General features: G+C 35.9%; 1 protein-coding gene across 13 annotated transcripts in view; it reads left to right on the top strand.

The window, feature by feature from the left end:
- Positions 1 to 24783, top strand: part of LOC134527111 (uncharacterized) — a 134155-nt gene that overhangs the window by 45643 nt on the left and 63729 nt on the right. For 8 of the 13 annotated variants that reach the window (XR_010074079.1, XR_010074077.1, XR_010074080.1 and 5 more), the window contains 2 exons: positions 13590 to 13794; positions 24335 to 24558. The exons of 1 other annotated variant lie outside the window; for it this stretch is intronic. Coding sequence is in view for 8 of the 12 variants with exons in the window: in XM_063359466.1 (XP_063215536.1) it covers positions 13590 to 13794; positions 24335 to 24558 (429 nt within the window). In the remaining 4 variants the exon portion in view is untranslated. The remainder of the gene's footprint in view (positions 1 to 13589; positions 13795 to 24334; positions 24559 to 24783) is intronic. 4 more of the 13 variants (XM_063359469.1, XM_063359467.1, XM_063359468.1 and 1 more) reach the window with 2 other exon arrangements.

The following is a 24783-nucleotide window of genomic DNA, read 5'->3' as shown; positions in this document are numbered from 1 at the left end:
CACCCTTGTGGAGAAAGCACGCTGCCTTCTCATTGTGACAGGGCTGGATTGCACATTCTGAGCCGAAGCAGTAAATACAGCATCTTATTTACACAATCGCTCACCATCCAGGGTACTGAATGGACAAACACCAGAGGAAGCCTGGAGTGGTCGAAAACCAGACTGAGACATCTGCGAGTTTTTGGGTGTAAGGCTTTTGCACATATACCAAATCAAAACCATAGACAGTTTAGCGAAAAAGACGTAGAATGCATTTTTGTAGATAACTGTGAAAATACCAAAGATGAAAGTAAACAAACAATAACCAAATTAAGTTTGTTCTTATTCACAACAGAGTATGAAAGGTAAAACATCACCTTCATAGAAATGAGTATTTATAATACCAAATTAATATTCTTTTGTCTTTGCATGATTTCAGTAACTGCAATTATGTTATACCTTCTATTCTGTTTAAATAGTTTTGTTTTTTTATTTTAACACAGTATTTGATATTTGTATACTAATATATGTCTGTGATTACCAATCAGAATGTTTGGTACAAAATTGAGTTCATGTCAAATCAAAGAGTTGGTTTTTTAAAATGAGCTTGTTATCCAGTAAAACTTTGATAAATTATGCCTAATAAATCTACAGGTATCTATTTTAAAAATTTAAATATTAAAAAATATTTTTATATTTAACTTTTAACTATAAAATTGTTGAATGGATACAAATATTGCGCGAGAAAGTTTTGGTCAGATGTAATTAATGATATCAAGCTACTAATACAATTAAAGATGGAAGAAGATTAAATCACCATTACCTATGTTGGATTTTGATTTATTACATCTATAAAACCCTTAAAATAGTCCAAATTGCACTGTATTCAGAAAATTGACGAGTGCTATTGGAGTTATAAACAAAGACTATTTGCAAGAACTTAAAGCAAGAGAGAGAGTTATAGAAAGTGCCAATGGAAAACTTGGAGCAGCAGTCATTGCCACTTCCAACTACGTCTAAATAAGAAAACCAGAGACTGTACATAATGAAGGATGTCGACTTCGGTAATGTCCTGAAGCCACGGTGTCACTATGCAGATCGTAGCCCGAAATTGCAGACACCGCCAAGTCTGATGCCATCTGCCATCTGCGTAAGAGAGCCAGAGATCTTGATGTGCAGAAGGATATTGACAACTTCATCGTCTTGCCGATAGCAGTCCAACATTGTTGCTAACTCTATTTTCATTCCAAGGTACAAGGAAGAAGTTCAGTTTCCGTAGAGACTTGATGTTACATTTCATAAAGTAAGCAATTTTGAAGTATACTTTAAACTTGCTGAACCAAATCATATTTGCTGAGTACAAATTTGTATCCTACTCAGTTAAAGCTTTGGTCAATTAGTATTTTTGAAATTAATTGGTTTAGTCATATTGACATTTTTTAATGAAAAAAACTATGGATGAATCCAGTGGTTAATTTTTAGACTCAGATATCAATTCAATGTCCCTTACTGATAATAAATTTGCACATGATTGCTTATAGTAAATACCAAGTAGTCCAAGTTCTGCTTAGATTGAAGTATTAACTTTATGTAATTTTAAATATAAAACCAAAGTAAAACTTTGATTGTTTGCTATAAAATATCATATTTGTTTGTTGCTCATTTGGAAGTTAAAATTAAGAAATGGTATGAAAAATTGAGCTAATAATATTAGACTGTCCAGAACTGTTGGATTCAACCTTATCTTTGGTTGTTACATTAATGATTAGTCATAAGTTTTCTTCTAGAAAATTATTCAAATTGTGATAAGGTAAAGGCTATACTGTAAATGTCGAAGTCCCATGCAAGGTTCACGGACTATTTCTTTTTTTTTTTTTTTTGCTCTAATGTTGTATATTAATTTTCATAGCTCACATTTTAAAGGTGCCCAACATTAAATTAAAATTAATAGAAATCCTGGTGATTTTGGTGCATATAATGAAACCCGCATATATACTTATGTATAAGATTTATCTATATCATAAGATCTCAGTATTTATTTTTCATCACACAAAATGTCACATGAGAATGGAAAATATTTTGTTAGTAACAAGAAAAGTGTTTTCATCACACAAAATGTCACATGAGAATGGAAAATATTTTGTTAGTAACAAGAAAAGTGTATTCATTTATCTTTGATTAAATTCAACATTTTTTCCACAGTACTCTATTAAACAAGCATGGTACTCTACCAAACAAGCTGATGAAGTCGGGTTTAGAGGTAAGAGAGTCTTTGGTTCGATTCCTCTCTGAAGCAGGAGCACATTTCTGACTGGCAATGTCAAACTCGGTTACTAAAGTAGTAAGATAGTCGGCTTTCTCGTGTCAGCTAAAGGTTCGTAGTGAAAGGTATTTTCAGTTTACGTGTTCCTATCTTATAGTCCACCTAAACTGAAAAGTCAGCTAGTGTAATTATGTAAATTATTAAATGTAGTTAATAATTTCAGTTTCTCTAGCCTATCTCTCTCAGTTTTAAGAATTGTGTCTAGAAGCTTGTGTCTGAAAGTCAAATTACAGTGTGTCAAAAATATTTTAAATACAAATCTCGTGACTAGACCTGTCAATGATGTGTAAACAAATTCAAATGTAATATTTATATTTGCGTGTAAGGTTTTGTGCAGACGGTGACAATATACTTCGACAAGCACAATATCACACTTTATATAAATAACTTAACTAAATTAATTTATGTTAAAATACAGATGGAATTTGTTATCACTCTCGACTTTAAAGCATCTCACAATTCTTTCATTTGAGTAAGTTATCTTTAAGATAAAATGTTAATCATTTGTGTGTTATTTATTTTAAACTAGCTTCAGTCCGCAGAGCGTGGACTACTGGGTACGTAACTTGCAGTACCCGTCAAACAAAATAGCAACATGTTCTTTCAATATCAAGTTCCATCTATACTATCTAATAGTATTTAGTTCGGGATCGCGATTCCGGAATTTAAATGCTAAATCTAAAGATGAACAAGTACACGGTCTTTATATACAAAGAATATGTTCGATAACTTAAAAGATTCTAGTTCGGTGAAAATTGTTCGTATTGTTTAAATCGTAATTCGTGAGTATACTTCTTTAGTCAGCGAGTCTTCGGGTAATGGGGTAAGGGACCAAACCTTGCCGCAGGATACCCACGAGACGTGTAGGTGCTCGAAGAATCCTTGGTTCGCCTCAATCAGGACTGCGAACTCGGTGTTGCTCCTCCGGTCTCTAGCGGGCGGCAGGAATACGCGCCATCACGACTCCATCCTTCGGGCTGCGGGCAGGAACTGGGCTGGACTGCACGACGGTCATCCTTCCCGGGCTCGAACTGCGACTTTTCATTCTTCGACGGAATTCTTCTTTCTTCGTAGTTTCAAAGCAATTTATATTCATTGGACGCTCTCTTGAATCTGAATATTCGTCGACCTCTCTTCTTAAATAATTGTTGGAATTCTTGACGTTTGAGTTTTATCTTCGTTGATTCAAATTAGTAGTTTCTTCGAAATCTCATTCAATGTTATCATTAATAAACATTTTTAATTCTTCTATAAATATTCAATTATCAATTAATGTCGAAGTCGTTGCGTTTTTAGATGTTGCCTTCATCGAGTCTCAATTCGTTCTAAAGAATCTTTTCACCGTTACTAATAAACGACTTTCTTAAGGTTGTTGATAAAACAAAACTATTAAAATTACTACCCATTACTGTCGTTGTTCATCTTTAAATTAATATTGGTTTCAAGAAATACTGCTATACTAGCTTTGACAATAATTTAAAATAAAAATTAACATAGAGTAATACATAGACAAAACGATAACCAAAGAAATTTAAATTTGAATTAATCATAGATTACAAATGTAAACATACGGAATAAAGTGAATTAAACAAAATAAATACTAAGGAAATTAAATATTTACTTTCTATAAAGGGTAAATATTGCCTTTATAGTAGGGATTAGTAAAACCTATAAATAAAATAAAGAAAACATCAACTGATTAAATTTTTTTACAAATTCATGTATCTAAATAGGACTCAAAACATATACATTGCATTAATTGATTATTGTTTTATATCACGATCCAAGAATTTGTGTATGCTTAATAGAATTTTGTGTACAATATATTATAAAATAGAATCCATTTTTGGATGATAATAAATTTCACTATTATTTAAAACTTATACGTTAGAATGTTTAAATAATTATGGGTTTCATCAATAATTTTTTTTGATGTGACTATATAAAGATACAGAAATCATTAAAAATAACCAAATTAAATATAGATTAAATAAAAATAATTTAATTGCTACAAAGAAAGAATAGCATCTCTAATGGAGCAGTGATAAAAAAACTGGACTAGCGTTCCAGAGGACTCTGGTTCGAATCCCAGTCCGGTTTTTCCCAATATTGTTTCTTTGGTTCCCTGAAGTCTTTCCAGGCAAATGCTGGGTTGTTACATATTTGCAGGCTTGGTGTTCCTGATTTGTGTCGTATTAGGCCCCTTCTGCAACAGTCTGAACCTGTGGGCAGTCCGTGTCCTTATTCTAACGTGAATGATGTCACATTGTTACACAGGAAACTGTTCTGTCTTCAGTTGTGATATCCATTATCCAATCTGATGATTTCTGAAGTAGTCACTACAGCATAGTAGATATGGAGCACCAAAGAAGTGTTTTTCAGTTTTTGTTTATTTTTTCCATGCATTTTAAATGATTACACAGCTAAGTTTTAATATTTCTATTCACACTGCCAATAATGAATTTGTGTGTTCGGCCTTTGAAAAGTGCAGGTCACAAAATTACAGTTGTGATCATTATTTTGTCTTCGTGTTTTTGGCTTCCTTCTACAACATCCGTTCTTTTCTGTTTACTATTTTGAAACAGTATCAGGAGTCTTCTTTTTCATTCTTCCTTAAACACAGTTTGGGACAAAATGTTCAAGTTGACCAACGTATGTGGACCATAGTGATTTGTACCATCACCCACACCTTCCATGATGTCAAAGGGTTATGTGCACCAATGATTGAGCATTGTTCATGGGACACAATTCGGGACATTGCAATTGTAGACAGGCATTTACTGCCTTTTAACCCAAGTAAGGAAAGTATAGCATATCTTTTGTTTCCTCGTCTATTACGGTCCCCACTATCTATATATGTAAAAATGGATGTTGGTATATATAATGTTGATAAACTCCGACACCATTTGACCGATCATCATGAATGTTGGCACATCAAGGGATTTTTTTTCAATAGAGAAGGTTTTTATGCTATCCATGTAGCAATAACTCACCACTAGATGGTGCTGCAGTGTATCAACTTCTATACCATGCAACCAATCTCAATGAAAATTGGTATATGAGCATTTCTCCACTAAATGGAAAACCACTGTGTCAAGTCAATTTTATGTAATAAATCTTAAAATTGCTCAGTTTTTTGTATCAATACCGACATAGTATTAGGTATTCTTAGCACGCCACAGCTTATTTAGTAATTTAATAATGGAATATTCGAATAAATGAACCTCAAACGTCTCAAAACACAGTCCCCTGGTACGTCCCTTTTCCAGAATTACAAATCTTGTTACAAATATTTATTTTTTTGCCATTGATAACTGAATAAAAAATATCCAAATACATTAACAAAAACAGTAAGCATCTGTATACATCAAAATTATATTTTTACAATAGAATTTTAATCAAGATATCTATGGGCAAATGCTGTCCTCAAATTATTGAAACAGTCCTCTGTTAAAATTTTAAAACTGTGCTGAAGTCAAATTTAGTTTTGGCGCGAAGCATTTAGATCGTGAAACGGAACGCAATTGGTGTGAAGTTTGTTGGGTTGTGTAGCTAAGCGGGCAGCCACCATTTTGTTTAGTGCTACTACTGCGTCAGCTGGTGAACCACGCGTCTCGGCCGTTAGTGAAAACAGTCCCCTGGTAAGCTTTTAATTTACTATTTTAAGAGTTCTAATAATGACAATTTGTTTAAAATAATTGATCATCTAGTATTTAGCCACATCTGTTTCATTTATCTGATGTTTTTAAATGATATTGTTTTATTAAGTATTCATGTAAAAATGAAAGTCCCCTGGCCAACAGTCCCCTGTCATTTAATAGCACAGGGGACTGTTTTCTTAGGTTTTGACCATTAAAAGTATCGTCTCTTTTGTAGGTATTATCTCAAAATGCCACCAAAAAAGAAGCCACCCAAAAAAAGAGAAGAAGTACTAGAACAAAAACATATTGCTGAGCGTTTGAGATATCAACAATTTAAAAATGACCCTCAAAAAAAAGAAGAATTGAAAGAAAAAGAAAGGCGGAAATATCAAAAGAAAAAGGCAAAAGAAAATTAGGTAAAGATATAAGTCGTGGTGAGCATAAGGCCGTAAAAAATGTTTGAAAAGAGTTCTAAGTATCGTGCAAAAAAAAGTCATGAAAGACATAACAAATACTTTTGCAAGGGAAAATACACCTGATTCAGAGGATCCCGCAGAAGAACGTCAGGCACCTTGAAGATCATCAGAAAGTGCATTACTTAAAGCAAGAAAGAAAAATGCTAAAAAGAAACGCAAAAGGGTACTGAAAGAAAAATACCATATGATTCAGGAATACAAACGGAAAATGGAAAAGTATAAAAAGAGGTTACAGCGGTTGGAAATGAAGGCTAATAATAACAGTAAAAATGGAGAGACACCTAACACAAAACTAGCAAGAATGTGTGATACTCCAGAAACTCAAAAATATGTTGTTAAAAAGGCACTTTTCGGGGAAGTATTGGATAAACAATTAAAAGAGAACTATGCGGGTTTAAAAATGCAAAAAGAGAAAAAAATTTTTGGGAAAGTTGTATCTGGTGCAATAGTAAAATAATATAAGTTATGGAGGGTTCAAAATAGTGCTGAATCATACAAGAGAATTCAGAAATCCAAAAATCACTCTCTCTATTACCAATGAAACGCACTCCTCTAGCGTTCATTTCGAAAGAACATTTGAAGACAGTGCAAAACTAACGGGAATGTGTGACCACAAACGGAGTCAAAAAACAAAAAAGATATTTATTAGATACAATATCCAATCTATACAAGAAATTTCAGAATAATAACTCTGGTCTAATCAGTTACCAGACTTTCTGTCGTTTACGTCCTTTCTGGGTGGTAACACCCAAGATAAACGAATGGGATACGTGCCTCTGCATAAAACATGCTAATATTGATTTGAAATTGACTGCATTGCATTGTCGAAAGATTCTGCGTTACAATAACCACAATAAATTGCTTGAAAACACTTGCTGTGATCGTTATGATGAGCAATGTTTATCTCGGGAATGCCTGCGTTGTTTCAACAAGAATCCCGATTATGAAGAATTTGATGATACAAAGCCTATAACGTTTAAAAAAAATGGATAGCTGAAAAACAAGATTACAAGGATCCTAATTTGAATAAAGTACAATCTACAACAAAATATGTAAAAAAAAGTCTAACGGTTCGTTTGGGTGAACTGATACAAGAACTGCACGAGGAATTGGATGCGTATTATAGTCACGAAAGAAACATATTGCATCAGTATAAAGCCTTTAGGGAGTTAAAAGCAAATATTAATGATAACGAAGTTGCAATACTTATGAACTTTTCAGAGAACTACTGTACCAAGTATAATGAAGAAATACAGGCATATCATTTTGGAGAGTCTAGGCTTCAGCTCAGTCTTCACACTGTAGTAGTTTACACAAAAGACTCTACGAAATCCTATTTTACTGTTTCGCAAAACACCGCACATTCACCAGCTGCTATATGGGAACACTTGAAGCCAATTTTCAAAACTTTATCGACGCATACTACCTGCATCCATTTTATAAGCGACGGACCCGTTACACAGTATCGGAACTAAACTATGTCCCATATATTGGCTACAAGGTGTAGCATTGCACAATGAGGATTTATTATAGTATACATGTTTTTTTTTTTCGGGTCATAAGAATATTGATTAAGAATAACTTTGATATGAAGGATAATATTAAATATGTAGATAAGGATAATGGTTCAGAGCTGTTAAGAATTGTTATTAATTACTTTGGTTAAATTTCATGGAAAGTATTAAAATACTTATTTCCTTGAGATACTTAATTATTAATTTGAGGGTTAATTCCAGTCCATAATTAATTTTTATATTTGATAATTAATTTCCGTAATTGTTTTGTTTAAAGCAGTGTAGAATAATTTTACAGGACATCATTTTTAAACTAAAATTTCTAATACGGTATGAATTTCAACTTTGATTACTAAAATTTGAACATTGTATTTAAATTTGTTGGGTAATTTTAAATTCTATTGGATATTGCTAGTGTAATAATTCAAGAATAGTCTGGAAGGTACAGAAGGAAGAGCGGACAGGCGCGACACCCTGGCGCCAGAAAGTTATTTTTCACCTTGTAAATGCGTGTTTGGGATTTACGCATCACATGGATGCACAGCTGTAGCGACCGTCTGGAAGGGTCTCTGGAGGCTAGCCAGCCAATCAGGGCGAGCCCTGGCATGGAATGATGCGCCCTTCCGAATTTCCTTATATGGTCATGTTTTGGAATTCTGTGAGCTGATTGGTCAGTTGGCCCACGGGGTTGCCTCCCTTGTGTTCACCTTTACAAGGGAAGGTAATCTCGTCGACCAGGTCACTTGTTGCTCGATCGTTGCCGAACCCGGTCGCGTCATCGGCAAGTCACAAGACACCATGGAAAGTTACTAAGAGATAATTTTACGCCTAGGGGCTGGGGCCAGGCGTATTTTTGTAACCTAAATTCTTTATCTTTGGACAATGTAATTAGAAATTTAGACCCTAGGCGTCTGCATCGGCCCAACTTCGTGTGATTACGGTCAGCGATCGACGGTACCTTGAGTTATGTAGTTAACCAAGGGACATTACTAAAGTTTTTTTTTTTTTTTTTTGGCGAGTGACAAGACTCCTTGACCATCAATGGCAAGATGTATGGTGCTGTGGTATGTATTTGAACCTCATCCTATCAAAATTCAAAGTCATCGTTAAAATTTGTATAAGAAAAGACAAAAAACTGTGCAAGTAACGAAGTTTTCTAACTAAATTCATTTGTAAAATTGTGTACTGAGGCCATGTAACGATGAGAAAAAAACATTTTGTGTGAAAAGAATAAACAAAGGTAATTTAATAAACTCTTTTATTTCCAAATAACGTAGAACGCAACCATCGTAATGAAAAATCCCTAAAGAACATTGTTTGTCTTTGTTTTTGTTTTGTTACGTTTCTCTGTGTGCTTAGCCGGGCCACACATACAACATAACAAAGGCTTCATGTAGAGGTTCCAAATATACAAAAGTTTTCCTGGAACTTTTCAGAGAGTGGCCATGACAAGGGTGCCGCAGATGGTGTTGGAGCTACATGCAAGAGGACCGCAGATGCCATCGTTGCTGCAGGTTACATTGACAGTTTGGAATCTTTTATTGAATCTGTGCAACAAAGATGTCCTGCAATTACAATGTTTGCGATTGACGATGATGCAATTGATAATATGACTAACAGTATTCAGAACGCCGCCAAGAATTTGAAAAGTTTCAATGGTACCATCAAAATACATCAGATTGGTAAAATATCACAATGCCCTTTAGGATTACCGAAAGGTGCTGAGGAGCTTATTATGAAAAGTTTAAGCTGCACTTGCGAAGAAGAGTGTCAGCATTTTATTCTAGGGGTTATGATCTACCAAGTGAAGAAACTTCACGTTCAGGACATTTACACAGACTTAGCATCCGAAAGCAAAACCAGGCTAGCCCATAACTCTCCGGATAGTAACATTATTACAGAAACAGAAATTTCACGACCGTGTGACAATACCAATACTGATTTTGAGAATAGTGCAGGGCCCAGTATAATCAACCAACAGCAGTACAACAGTGGTGATTACGTTATAGTCAAGTTTAACGTTGGAAACACAGAATATCGTTATACTGCTGTTATCACTCAATTTGATAATGAGGAAGGCGAACTAACAGTAACTTTTATGAAAATTTGTGATAATAAGGGCCGCAAGTTTAGAATGGATGAAAATGATATTTCTGATGTCAGTTTTGACCAAATTTTGCAGAAGTTACCAGATCCAGATCTAAGTCTAAAAGGGAGAACATTATTTTATTATTTTCCTGTATCTGTACCAGTCTTTAAGAAAAATAAGTAAATTTAAATATTTTTCCCTAAAGTACAACGTTAAGACTGATATGAATGTAAGGTGTTGTAAAATTAATGTTAATTACTTTAGTTACTTCAAAAGTACAAATATTTCAATGTAAGTATTATGTAAAAGTAAAATATCAGTTGTGATAATTAATTAGCAGTAGTAATGTTTTTTTCTTTTTGCAGGATACCATATTTTCATTATTATAAAGACTGACTTTAGTGTCATACTAATTAGTCTTAAAAATACTGTTAAACTAAGAAGTTGATTTTTTTAAGTTTAACGCAACTGTTATTAGGCTTAAGAAATGTCACTATAATAAGTAAAATTTGTTTTAATACTGTTGATTTATTTCAAAAAATTACATATTTTAAGAATGGCAAAGAAAAATAAAGACTTTTATTACTTAAAAAAAAATACTAATTGTTTTTGTCCATAAAACATTCCCCTGAATGGATACAACAGTCCCCTGTCACGGCAAAAAAATCGTCCATAACTCAAAAATCAAGAGGAAAATGTGTGGGCTTTTTTAAGATATATATTTAATTTACTATTTCCCTTCATTTTATTTACAAACATACTCAACATTTAAAAAAATTACTTCAAGACAGTCTTGTATGGACGAATTTCCAAATAGCAGAGAAACACCCATATATAGGTATTTGAACACTGGGAAAATTTTTACTCCATTTTGCTATAACTTGCCACTAGATAGCCCTGCAGCAGATAAACTTATATTCCATTCAAATGATTGCCATAAAAATGATTTATTGTGATTTATACTGTCCTTAATCTTCAATAATAGAATATTATCAAAAGGAGTAATCCTTCATCTATCCAAATTTTCTAACTCACTATAGATGATAAATTACATACTGTCTTTTGGGGGGGGGGGGGGGGGACTTTGGATTGCCGTACGTGTGGACCTTGGGCGCCACCACATGGATGGGCATGCAAACCCGGCTACCGACTCTGTCCCAGGGCCGTGACGTGACCCATGTGGAGTTAGTTTCCCCCTGCGTGGATACGCTATAACTCACGGGCCCGCTCTCAGCGGCGGGCATGCTATGTTACTGGTGAAGACGACTGCTTGTGGGGTCTTTAGGTTCCCCATACACCTCCGTCTCTGTACTAGAAAGATAGTGGTCGAGAATTGAGTGCTAGTCAGGTGAATATTAAGTTTTATTGCTGCCGACACGTATACTGACAATGCGTACAAAAATAAAAAAACAGAAAGTAGTCCAGCTGTCATGCTGACCAGGACACCGCGTGGACTGGCCCCGAAAGTGCAAGCTCGCCGAAAAATACAAAAAGCTCCGTGTGGGGGGGGGGGGGGGGGGGAGGGAGGAAAACTTTAATTAGTTAAGTTATACAGTCTGCCACCGGGGTAGGCCTTGAAGGTTAATTAAAAAAGGTTTGAAAATAATTATGATGGTGGATGATAGCAGATCAGTTGAGAGCAGTAGTTGAAGTAGTGCCCCGCACGGCGAACGGAAGAGACTAGGTCGGGCCATGGGTGTCATGGCTGCAGGAAGTGCTGAATTTACTGTTAGTAGATTGATATAACAGAACAATTAAACATTACATATTACAGTTATTTTATTATTAACTACATTATTTAAAAAGATGATGTCTCCACTGCTCAAGTTAGGGTGGGCGACCGAACACACACACACACTTTTTGGTAGGAGGTTTGAATTAGAGGGTGTCGATGGGAGGAGATGTGGTCGGCAGCAGCGTGAGGCACATCGGGCTTAGGGAGGGTGTAGCCCTGGTCGACGTCAATACATAGTATTAATTTTATATATACATATATATATATATAGCAGTAAATAAATAAACACGGGCAGGACAACGTCTGCTGGGTTCTGCAAGTATATTATAAAATTGCAGTTGTATAAAGATTATTTTGTCCTCACTGTAAATGAGTTCATGTAATTTTTTGTATTTGTTTAACAAATAAATTTTTATAAATGAAATTATTGGTCATCACTTTATAAGGTCCATGCATCGGCTGGTAAAATCATATTCCTCATGGAATACCTTAAAACAGTTATTAATACATAGCTTTTATAAAATCAACATTTTGGAAAGGGAAAAATCAAGATGTGTATAACTTAAAGAAAACTTGCTCCATTGAGGTGATATACTTATTGTCAGGGAATAAATACCTCCAAGCTTCCTCTTTTCATAAGTTTGTAGCAGCCCAGTTTACTGCCTTCCCATTTTATAAATACTTTAATTTAAATTTTATTAGGTTATCTTGTAATTAATTTTAAGATTAATTCCCTTTTATATAATTTAAGTATCAGCTTGTTATTCATTCTAAGGAGCATTGATGTGTTTACCAATTGTTTTATAATCAGAATTAAAAATTTTCATTTTTTGATTTATGTTTCTGATAGTGAGTTTATTTAATTATGAAAAAGTCTTTGAACTGGATTTTTACTTTGTTTCACCTACTTATCTGAGTTTTTATATGCTTTCATATAATTCCTCAGTATGGTTTATTTGTCTTTGTTCGTAAATTGAGCGATAACATAATTTTTTGTGATGTGCTGTGTTTCGTCAGTCATTGTCTGGACGAGGTACCGATAGGCCGCGTCTTTGGCAGTGGCTCAAAAAGTATGAAGTTATGTAGTTGAAGAGAGCATTTGGCAGCTGTGGTCTGTGAGCCACCATGTAAGATCAACCTGTTTTTATCATTAGGACTTTGTAATTAGAATTTTTGACCATAGTCGGTAATCGCCCAAAAATATGGCTGAATTGATCACAGCTTTGTTCCGAGGACATAGTCCTGTATACCATGAGTTCATGTGTAACCACGGGACATTAGTGCGAAATGTCTTATAAAGTACCCAGTCAACATTGTGTTTGTTGTGGAAGTCTGGAAAGAGATTATGTGCAAATGTTTTATACTATATATGTACTGCTGTGTGTGGTCGTACGATTGCAGACAAAAAGATCGTGAATTTTCTTCAAGTATCAATAAAATTAGGTTAAAATCAGTTTGGTGTCTGAGAGACATTATTCCAATACACTAATCAACGATAGTAACATTTTTCCAGAACCTATATAATTTTCATCACCCAAATCATTTTTTTTTGTAAGTGTTTATGTATGTCCACTTCAGACCGAATTTTGAGCTAGCCGAGGTGGTCTGGGGTGTTTTAGGCATAGAGGCAATCCTCACTTACTACTCTAGTCACATATTGGTATGTTTTTGTGTATGTGTATGTGAGTGTGTGAGAGTGGAATTAGTCTTTTCTGCATGCCAGTCTTGAAGTGTTATTAGCCGGAAACAACTTAATACTGAAATTAATTTTGGTAGTTTTGTAAAGGCATGTTTAGGAATGATCAATAATATTGTTTTTTGTTTCCTCCCAGATTACTGGTTTAACTTGTGGATACCCAAAGGATCACTTTTCATCACTTCCCAAGCATTTACGGTCTTTGCAATTGAGTTTTAAGGTCTGCAGTAGTTGTTCCCATAGCAGTACCAGAGAGTTCAATGCCTTGGCTAAATGTTCAACAGACTGGGACTATTTTATTGTGGACTACAAAGGAAGAAATATGTATACTGCAAGAACAAGTAAGAAATAATTTTTATTTGTAAACCTTTTTATATGTTTTTATTTTTGCAGCTAAGTAATTTAAGAGTAAGTATATTTGTTCTCTAGCTAAGCCAGTTCCATTACATTAGGTACTTATAAAGATAATGTCAACATTCACATTAAAGATGGCTGGGAAATTTAAAGCTTTAAAGCTGCCGTTATTGGGCCTGCAGAGAGAACTAGAAGATACTACTTGCGAGAGAAAGGAAAGAATGTCACAACTTGAGTGTGTTCATTATTGCACTGCGCTCTCCTTCACCACCCTCCGGCTCACTTGAACAAACTGAGACGCTCACTTTTGGCTCCGCCCTCAGCAAAATACATGTGTAATAAACACAGTATATTTCCTATAATGTACCTTGGTATTTTGTATTTGTCCTACTAGCTGTGCCTGCAGGGTTGTGGTGCCTGCCTGTAGGTGTTGCCTAATTGCGGGAGGTGCTTACATGCAGGGCCCTTCCCTGATTGTAGTGCTCACCTACTTGTGGTGTCCGCAGTGCCTGCCTGTTTGTCCTTTGTATATTGATTTGTCTTTTGTATTTATGTATTTTGTTTTGTTTTGTTTGTTTGTCATTGTGTTGTGCCCACCTTTAATATCCCTTAACTGTTGGTGGGCTTGGCACAAATTGTAAATAAACAAAAAATAAATAAATAATTGGTCTGACCAATGTTAAAATGTCTTTCAAAACTCTGAAACATATTTATTCACACTATGTATCTTTTTCACCCAGAAGATATAACATTTTGTTGCAGAACCCACAAGCTAGAATTTTATAACCTGAAGATATTTTAGGCCATCAGATACATATTTAAATAGCTAGCAATGATAAAATTAAGTACGCCTGAGAATCTGGTTCATATAGCAAAAATATTGGCATAGGAAACCTGAGCTTTGTATAATAAATGATTATCATTACATGAAAATGCAAAGTATGGGAAGCAACAAAGCGTAACTTCACTGTTTTCCCAGGTCAAGTCTCGTCTTTGTCTAGTTTACATTTTGCATCACAGATTTTTTGCCTGCTCTGTGCACAGTGTGGGTTTTTGTGAGAATAAATTCTCGAGTTTACTAATGATTGTGAAGTTTATTTAATAATATTAAAAATTACGTGATAATTCATTAGGTAGCCATAAGCTGTGGGTAAGGAAAACTAACCAAATTTACGAGAGGGTTTTCGATTTACTTTGAAGATAACTGGAAGTTTTGACCTGTTATTTTGGTACAAATAATCCTTCTTAGGAGTACATGTCTTAGCTATTTATAGCCAAAAATCTAAAACGTGAGACAGCTTCAGAGGCAAATACAGAAACTGTAGGTTCATGTATAATATTAAAAATTACGTGATAATTCATTAGGTAGCCATAAGCTGTGGGTAAGGAAAACTAACCAAATTTACGAGAGGGTTTTCGATTTACTTTGAAGATAACTGGAAGTTTTGACCTGTTATCTTGGTACAAATAATCCTTCTTAGGAGTACATGTCTTAGCTATTTATAGCCAAAAATCTAAAATGTGAGACAGCTTCAGAGGCAAATACAGAAACTGTAGGTTCATGTATAAAAATAAATTCATAAAAAAATGGTAAAATAAACTATTGAAGAAAGTTCTTGTTTGTCTGCTTTTGATTCTCGTGTTTTGGATTTTGGTTGCAATGTAGGAACAGAATATATGTGTACTGCTAATGAAATACTTGTACCTAATAGAGGAGGAATATTCTAGGAATAAGAAGTTTCAGTATTGTTGCATCGTCTCTCCGTAACCGTAATCAAGTACAACTCATTAAATCATAACCCGCAGGCACATGATGTACCTGAGATAGACCAGCCGCACGGCCATCTTGCCCGCTACTGCCCTAGTCACAGATACAACATCTTTCCCTTTTTATTTGGATTTGCAAAATACATCAAGCCACTAGATAACACAGATACATCTGATACATCTTCATTTTTTTTTTCCATTCCTAAGATCTCATACAAATAAACCGAAATTATAATTTACCATTATTAATGGTTACTTAGCTAGATACACATACAAGTACTAATCAATTATATAAGACAATTCTTTCATTACACAGCTCAAACAATCTAATACAATCAAGATAGAATATTTTACAAAACATACCCTGAGTTTACTAAGCCTCTTTATTATACACTATACTCTGTCAGCCACTTTGGAGGGCCCCTTTTTCTACCAGACTTACGAAGAATTGGACTGGCCTGATTTCCTTCATTATCCCATCCTTTCCAGTCACTGTCGCTGTCGGACTCATTAGACCCTTCTCCTGAAGTATTAGCCGTGGGACCTTCTGTCTGCTCGGCGTTTCCCTGGTTTCCCTCTGTGTTCTGTAGTTGCTCCCCGCTGTTCTGCATCGACCCCCTACGGAGTCCCACTATTCCCTGAGAGGGTGCACACACCAAGTGGTGACGGTTGCGCCTGTATGTTTTGCCGCCAACCTGAACCTGATGACCTAGGTGCAGTGAAGCAGTTATAGTCATTGATTGTCCTTCCGTACTTCTTAAGGTCCGGGACCCAGACTCTATCACCTTTAGTGAGCAAAGGAAGCTCCTTTGCTCTGTGTCTTTTGTCGTACCATTGAGCGTAATACTCTTTGACTTTTTCCAACCTCTGTTTTAATTGCTCGTTGGGCTTTCCCGATACCAACGATGGAAGTGAGGTCCTAACTTTTCTACCTAGCATAATTTCCGCTGGGGAAAACCCGCATTCTAGAGGGGTACTCCGGTATGCAAGAAGAGCCTCGTGAACATCCTTACACTTAGTTAATAATCTTTTTGCAGTTTTCACGGCTGCCTCTGCACAACCATTTGACTGCGGGTAGTAAGGACTGCTAGTTTGGTGTCTGAAACCATATTCTTTTGCAAAGTCACAAAACCTTCCCCTGAACTGAGGGCCATTATCTGTTCGTACAATTTCAGGGACTCCAAAGCGTGCAAAAACTGTCTTGCACTGGTGTACGACTGCAGTTTCTGTTAGGTTAGTTATTTCGATCAGCTCAAAGTTCACTATTACTAGATACCATCTACCTTGACATTTCATTAAGTCCATAGCCACCTTTTGCCATGGGTAGTCTGGGATGGCCTCGGAAATGAATGGTTCCGTAGGCTAAATGAATGGTTCCGTAGGCTGGCTCCTGTGTTTGATGCATGTGGGGGACACTGCTATGACTGCTGCAATCTGGTCCTTTATTCCCAACCACCAAACAGTTTCTCTAGCTCTGGCTTTACATTTTGTTATGCCTAAGTGGCCTTTATGCAGCTGTCCGAGGACGTACTGCTGCATCTCAACGGGAACTATTAACCGTGTGCCCTTTAGCAGGAATTCTCCACAAATGTTTATTTCCAACCTGTACTGATAGTATTTGTCAAGTTCTTTTGGCAACTGTCGCTTAGGAGGCCACTGTGTTTTGGTGAACTCTGTAAGTTTTTGACAAACGGGATCGGTTTGCTGTTTGGCTTTGATCTGCTCTAGGGTATTAGGTGCAACAGACACATTGGCTATGACCATGTTCACCTGTGCCTCTGTGTCTGCTGCTAGTTCCTCAGCTAATGGGTCTGTACCCGGAAGTGAGTTGCGTGACAAACAATCCGCTATGACTAACTGCTTACCTGGCACATAAGACACTGTATACGAATACTTCATCAGCCTGATTCTGAATCTCTGCAACCTAGGGCTCAGGTCATCAATGTTTTTTGAGGTTAGTATTTGAATTAGGGGCTTTTGGTCGGTCTCCAATTCCACTTGAAGGCCTAGAACGTATTCTTGAAATTTCTCACATGCTCATGTCAAGGCCAGGGCCTCTTTCTCTATTCGGGCATATCTCGTTTCGGTCTTGGTGAGAACTCTAGAGCCATAACAAACTACCTCCCTTGTACCATTCTCTCCTGCTTGCATTAAAACACATCCTAATCCAAACGAAGAGCTGTCTGCACTCACAATCATTTTTTTCCTCACATCGAAGTGAGCTAGACAAGGAGCATGTAGCAAGAGCTGTTTTATTCCCTGGAAGGCTGTCTGTTGGTCCTTTCCCCACATATACATGCAATTTTCTTTTAGTAATTCCCGCAGGGATTGTAGAACCTGACTTTTGTTAGGTATATATGTCCCTACATAATTAACCATGCCCAGGAACCGCATTAATTCTGTCCTATTCCTAGGTTCTGAAAATTGTGCAATGGCTGTAACTCTGCTCGGGTCAACTGATATACCCTTTGCTGAAACTATCTGACCCAGGAACTTGACTGTATCTACCCCAAAAACACTTTTGTCCATATTAATTGTGATACCTACTTCCTTGTACTTAGTCAACACCAAGCGCAGAGTAGCATCATGTTGTTCGACATTTTCCCCATAGACAAGAACGTCATAAACATGTTGCAGAACATTTGGTACATTTTCTAACATGCGAGCAATCTTGCAACTGAAATACTCTGGAGCTGCATTTAGGCCAAAAGGCAACCTTCGATACATGAACCTCCCAAATGGGGTGATGAAGGTTGTTAGAGGCTGGCTATGTTCGCTAAGTGGGACTTGGTAAAATCCCGAGTTAGTATCTATTTTACTAAAGATTTTAGCATTGTTCAGTTGTGACAATGTGTACTGAACTTTATGTATGGGAAACACTGGGCGGTCCACATATTTATTCAGTTCAGTAAAATCACAACAAATCCTCCCTTAGCCACAACTACCATGGGAGCGCAAAACTGTGTAGGGTAATCTACTGGTGTAATGACACCTAACCTAACCATTCTTTCTAACTCTTCTTTCACCTTTGGTAATAAAGGCAGTGGAACTAACTGGGGTGCAGTCAGCGCGTAGGGTTGTGCCTCATTCTGCAAATGTATCTCCATCTCTCCTTCGAACTTACCCAAGCCTGTACAGACTTGGGGAAATTCAGCTGCAACATTAACACTGCGAGCCACTTGAATCACTTGCAGAGCACGAAGGGCATCTTTACCCAACAAGGGATTGCGTAACTTGTTGATGAAGTAAGTCTTTATCTTCTTCTCTTGCCCCTTGTATCGCAAGGTTAAGTACCGGAAACCGACAACATCAAGCAGGTGTCCATCGGGCCCACAGACTGTGCTGAAACTGGTTTCCAGGATGACATTCTTTTCGTCTAAGATAACAGCTGGAAGACAAGTGATGTCTGCCCCCGTATCAGTTACAAAGTCCACTGTCGTGCCCAATTCTGGGACTTCCATCTTGACTTGAAATGAGTCGTGTTTCCGCTGACTTCCCGCCGAGCCTAACCCTACGGCCACACTACCAACTACAAATTAATTCGAGCTGTATGGAGGGTTTTGATTTTCGTTAATAGTTTGGACATTTTTTTTGGCCCTACAAACTCTAGAAAAGTGACCTTTGCGACCGCAAGAATAACACTCAGTGTTAATTGCAGGGCACTTATTGTTGACATGAGTCCTACCACAATAAGCACAATTGTTGCTTTGTTCCCTCCCTGACGACCCTGCATTCCCCCTCCACCGTGGATAGGCACCATACTGATATTTTAGGTGATCGCGATTGGTTGTGTGATCTCGACGTACATAATTCACCTCCTCGGGTCTTTTCCCACGTAACTGAGAGGACTGTGACGACTGTAGCTCAGCTTGTCTGCACATGTTGATGGCCTCTTGTAAGGTTAAGTCACTCACTAACTGCATTTTATCACTGAGTTCAGTATCGCACATTCCCACGACGATGCGATCGCGTATCAACTCTGCTTTAAGAGGCCCGTACTCGCATGTCTCCACGAGTGTATGTAGTGCAGTTATGAACACCTCAGCCGTTTCTCCTGGTTGCTGAACCCTTGAGTTAAATTTGAAGCATTCAAATATAATGTTTATACGAGGTTAGAAGTGCTTATCGAAAGCTGCAACTAACTCAGCATACGACCACTCTCCCGACGGTCGGGGAAACGTCACTATTACGTCGTCCGCTTGTTCACCCAATAAATACATCAGTAGGTCAATCTTGTCTTTGTCCTTGTTTACATTTTGACCGGTGAGGTTAAGGTACCGCTCGAAACGCAACTTCCAGCGGGGCCACGCGTTAGCATCAGCGAAATCGAGCGGGGTGGGCGGTTTTATGTGTTGGCTGCTCGGCCGCGGAAGCTTTTCTATGTCCTTACCACCGTCGTCCATGTTGGACGCTTGTTGCCGACACAAGACCAGTTTATACACGACCCGTTTCACATACACAAACCACGACAGATTGAAAAGGATCAACCAAATTTACTGCTGCCACCATGTTGCATCGTCTCTCCGTAACCGTAATCAAGTACAACTCATTAAACCATAACCCGCAGGCACATGATGTACCTGAGATAGACCAGCCGCATGGCCATCTTGCCCGCTACTGCCCTAGTCACAGATACAACAAGTATGAGATGTGTAATGAATGTAACAGAAACATTTCTTTTTATTTGAGTGATGTCGGTAAGGCTGATGAAAACATATCAAACCCCTTTTTCACAAGGAAAGAGATATGCAAGATGATGAACAAGTGATGAACAACGACAAATATTAGGAGTGAGAAATGACTCGGGCCTAGGAAAAAAGTTCCCTTTTGAATTACATTGAGGAATGTACATTTCCAGGAAACTATTTCTTTGCTGTGTGCGAGTTTTTGTAAAGTTGTTTCATATTCTGTTAAAAATGTGGCAGTGTTGAATGTGGGGCGAAACCTACAGTAAGATAATAACAAATTATACAATAGAGTACTAATTAGTACGGCAATCTCAAAAAATATACAAACCAATAAATCTCTTAGTATTCAGCCTCCAAGTCGGGAAGTATACAGCGCTCTATATCTTTATTCTAGTAAGTGTGCTGCTCTCTAGTTTCCGTTTTCTCTGCTGTTGTCAAGCGCTTGTTACATTAATGTAATTGAAAGGTTGGTACAATGTTATGTTTCCATCTCCTTCATCGTGACAGTAGTGACTAATTTTTTTTTTTAAATAAATAATTATGTGTATTACATACTTTTTAAAAATATTTTAAACCTCATTAATACCTATAGTAGTACAATTTTAAAATTAAGATTGCCAAAACATAAGTAAGGGTGTTCAGCGAGTAAACTTTATCCCTTTAGCCCTTTTCTCCTTCAAGTTGGGGCAGCAACACAGTCCACATGACATCAAGAGTTGGCAAAGACATCAGCGAATTGGGATGCGGCTTAGGCTTAACATAACGTTATGACTGTGTATTGACTTTCAAAAGCAAATTGTACAGTTTAATAAGCCTAAACCAGGTATGGAAGATCCTACTCTATTGGTGTAATGTGACACATATTTTGAAATCGGTATCTGGGGGTTCCTACTCAGAGAAAAATGTGAAAACTGTATGCTTAAAATTAATAATTATTTTTTACGCTTATTTTTTTGGTGTGTTGCAAATTGACCATTTTTACTTTTTTTTTAGTTATTACAAAAAATGCATTGCATATTTATTTTTACAAACATTTTTTATTTTCTTGTTGCTGATAAACGCTTACACTGACAGGCCTGCTTACGACAATCATAATATTTTCATATGGCGTTGAATGCAAGCAAGTTGGAATTGAGGGTTCCGGATGGTAGTGTGTCTGCAGGGGCACTACCAATACCACTTGGAAGGCCACATGGACCTGGCTCTGATTCTTACCCAGGGCCGTAACATCAGGGTTCGTACACCTCCTTAATATCCTTGAAAAGGTCTTTATTTATCTTTAATTGAATAAGGGCCCTTAAAAGTCCTTAAATTTCACTAATAATCCTTAATAACTTCTTAATAAAGACTGATAGTAAGTAAATAATGAATAAATGTGGGTATTTTACTGATTTGGCAGAAAACAATGCTGTGTGCATGCACAGTAAAATTTTTTGCTTTCAGGCCACGTGATTAGAATTTTATACGTTAAAAAAACTTTTGAATTAGTTTTTCATATTTTGTATTTCACCTTCAAACTAAAAATGTGTGTTTTGCTGTCTTACTTTGAACATACAAAGTACATATAATTAGTGATAAAATTAAAGAAATTGTGGATTCGGTGAGAAAAACTGAGGAACAATAAGTGGATGAAGAAGATGAAACAGAAAATCCTGTGCTCCTACCAAGCATCAAACAACCACTTGATGCATCGAAACTATTAGAAAAATACTTTTTATATAATTAAGGTGATCCAGCAGTATCTCATGATATCAGTCAAATACTGTACATAAGAAAATACAATTAAAATATTGGAGCAGCAAAAAACATCAGATGAAGATAACAGTTTTTACGCAATATGTGTTGTTATTTGTATGAATATTAATGTTTGTGTGTAAAATGTGTACTTTATTAGTAAATACATATTACTATAGAATAGCAAAATTATATCTTTTATTTCTCTCCATTTAACGTCCACTCTCTATAACACTCAAATGCTCAGTCCGTTAAGTGTCGTTATCTAGAGTTTACACTGTAGTTCTTACCTTTAAAATGATGTAATTAAACAGTCTTTACAGTGTTTATACAAAATCAAATCATTTATACAGATTTGTTTTTTTATAAAATTTATAATTTTTGTAAACTACACGTAATCATTTTGCATGACTATCTTATCTACAAAATTGGTAAATTATCACACTGACATAGTACTCAAAAGACAGTACAATACCACTTAATGTAAAAATCTTAACTGTGCTAACTAAACACTACACTGCTGCCTATTGGACACCTAAGACTGCAAGCATACATCTTTTGCTGACTTGCAGCGGCACACTTCTTTCCACTGACTGCTACTGATTGCCACGAAGTCTCTACAGGCTGTAAAAAGAAAAAGAACAATGGTCTAGAGCCACATAACACAAAGGCTCTTTCTTACATGCCTGCAAGAAAAATCACTATCAAAACCAGATTATAAGAATCAATCCCAGAAAATAATATAGCAAGAAAGGGAATAAAGTATCTTATAGTAATTGAAATATCAAAGAACATAACCAAACAAAAGTTCAAATTAAATATCAGATGTTTTAATGGCTATGCATTATCATTTAACCATTAAAATTAAATTTTAAAAACTTTAAGAAATACAAAGTGGTGGCTAAAATTATAAATAAAGAAAATTGGTTGTCTGTAAAGTCGGTTTACGGACGATAGTTAAACGTGACAACGTCATAACAAAACATTGATGAAATGATTGCATACTTTTATGAATAAAATTGAATCATATTTATTGAATATCACTATTTTGTTTGGATACAAAGAAGGAGTGAAATAAAATCTACAATTTAATTGATAAATTTACTTTTATTTGCACTCATTAATTCAAAAATGTTTATTACTTTAACGAAGAGATTATTTTAACTATAACAATTATACATGTTTGCTATTTAACTTCAATATCGTCGAGAATGTTTTACGCTTTTCCGCAATTACACATTTAACGACGAAGTTTGTTCGTCGTGAAATTAAACGTAGAATTTAATAAAAATGCCCTTGCAGTTAATAAAATAAGTATTAGTAAGTTTAAGAAAGAATTTTCGGCTTTATCTCCAACCCAGACGCTCGTGGTGCGCTGAGGCCGAGGATTAAAATTTGTCGAAAATATTTTACGTTTTTATGTCTTCCAGTGCTCAAAATGATATGCAATTGTGGCCCCAGGCACGAAATTTTATTTATTATTCATTAATAATAATGCCCCTCGCGATAAACAAAGGAAAATATGTATTAATGAGTGCCTGGTTGTCGCGGAAGCGGATAGATAGCGCTATACGTTTGGTTCGCGTCCGTCACCGTAGATGACAGCACCGTAGGGGAATAATATTATTTCGTTTTTATCATACGATTTTATAACAAATACGCATCCGAAATACACCAAATGTATTTATAATGTGTTACAGTATTTTTTAAAACATTGTGCAAATGATCCCGGGTGTAATTTGAATTATTATGTGTAACTTTAAAACACCATTGTTCATACAAAAACGTATTTGAAAATTCAACATTACTTTTAAATAAGCGTACCGATTGTGCTGAAAATTGGTGGACGATCGTTAAATTACATAATATTAATAATGCAAACGACGAAAACATGATTGAAAAGTCAAATCTATGGTTGTTCCAATCGAGTGGAAGAGAGATAGATTTGGCGCAAGCGTACAATGAGCGTAACGGGACACATCGTAGTGGGACAATGTGCATTACGGGACACTTTTTCGTGCGTGCAGCCGGTGTTCATTGATTTAATAGATGTCACGTCAATAAAAAGAAGCGGAGTTTACCAATTTCGTTTTCTTACATTATATTGTCTCATCCTGATGGTACTGAATGAGTTTAGATATTGTTCTTGCTATGAAAAGTGAAACCACACCTTGCATACCTTTTGATGTTCTCAAACATTTCTAGACTATTTTAAAGAGATAAAGATTTAAAGTATTTTGGATTAATCTTTATTCTTTTAGCTTCCCAACAAAATACTCATTGTTTGATATTTAACTAAGGTTTTGATCATTGTGTGTAATTTTATGCATTTATATAGATCCAGATTACCTTCGAGGTTGGATGGAGAATATGGATAACATGCAACATGCTAAAGCAATGTGTTTGCTTGATGAAATGACTTTCACAAACAAGAACATGTTCACAAGTAAAAACCTATGCCTGGCCTCTGCTGACGTTTTTACGGACTCTAATGATGTCTATTTCCAAAGAGAATGTTTCCCCATGTTACGACAACTAAAAATATTTTCAAAAGAACAGCTTGTAAGTAAATAAATGTAAGATATTATTTTAAGTATCACAAAATGTACTAAATATTGGTTCTGAATCAATTTTTTTATCATTTAATTTTCATTGGTCCAGATTTTCTGATTCAGGCAAAGGGTGGTTTGTGGTTTTACAGTTCAACATCATATCAAAAATTCTTGAGTTTTTTATTGGTTGCATGAAGTAGTCCTGTAAAATATTTCTTTTATATTTATTTTAATA

This window comes from Bacillus rossius, chromosome 1, assembly GCF_032445375.1.
Source record: "Bacillus rossius redtenbacheri isolate Brsri chromosome 1, Brsri_v3, whole genome shotgun sequence".
In the NCBI taxonomy this organism is placed as follows: Eukaryota; Metazoa; Arthropoda; class Insecta; order Phasmatodea; family Bacillidae; genus Bacillus; species Bacillus rossius.
The sequence above is the reverse complement of the archived record's forward strand: the minus strand, read 5'-3'. Positions and strand labels throughout refer to the sequence as shown.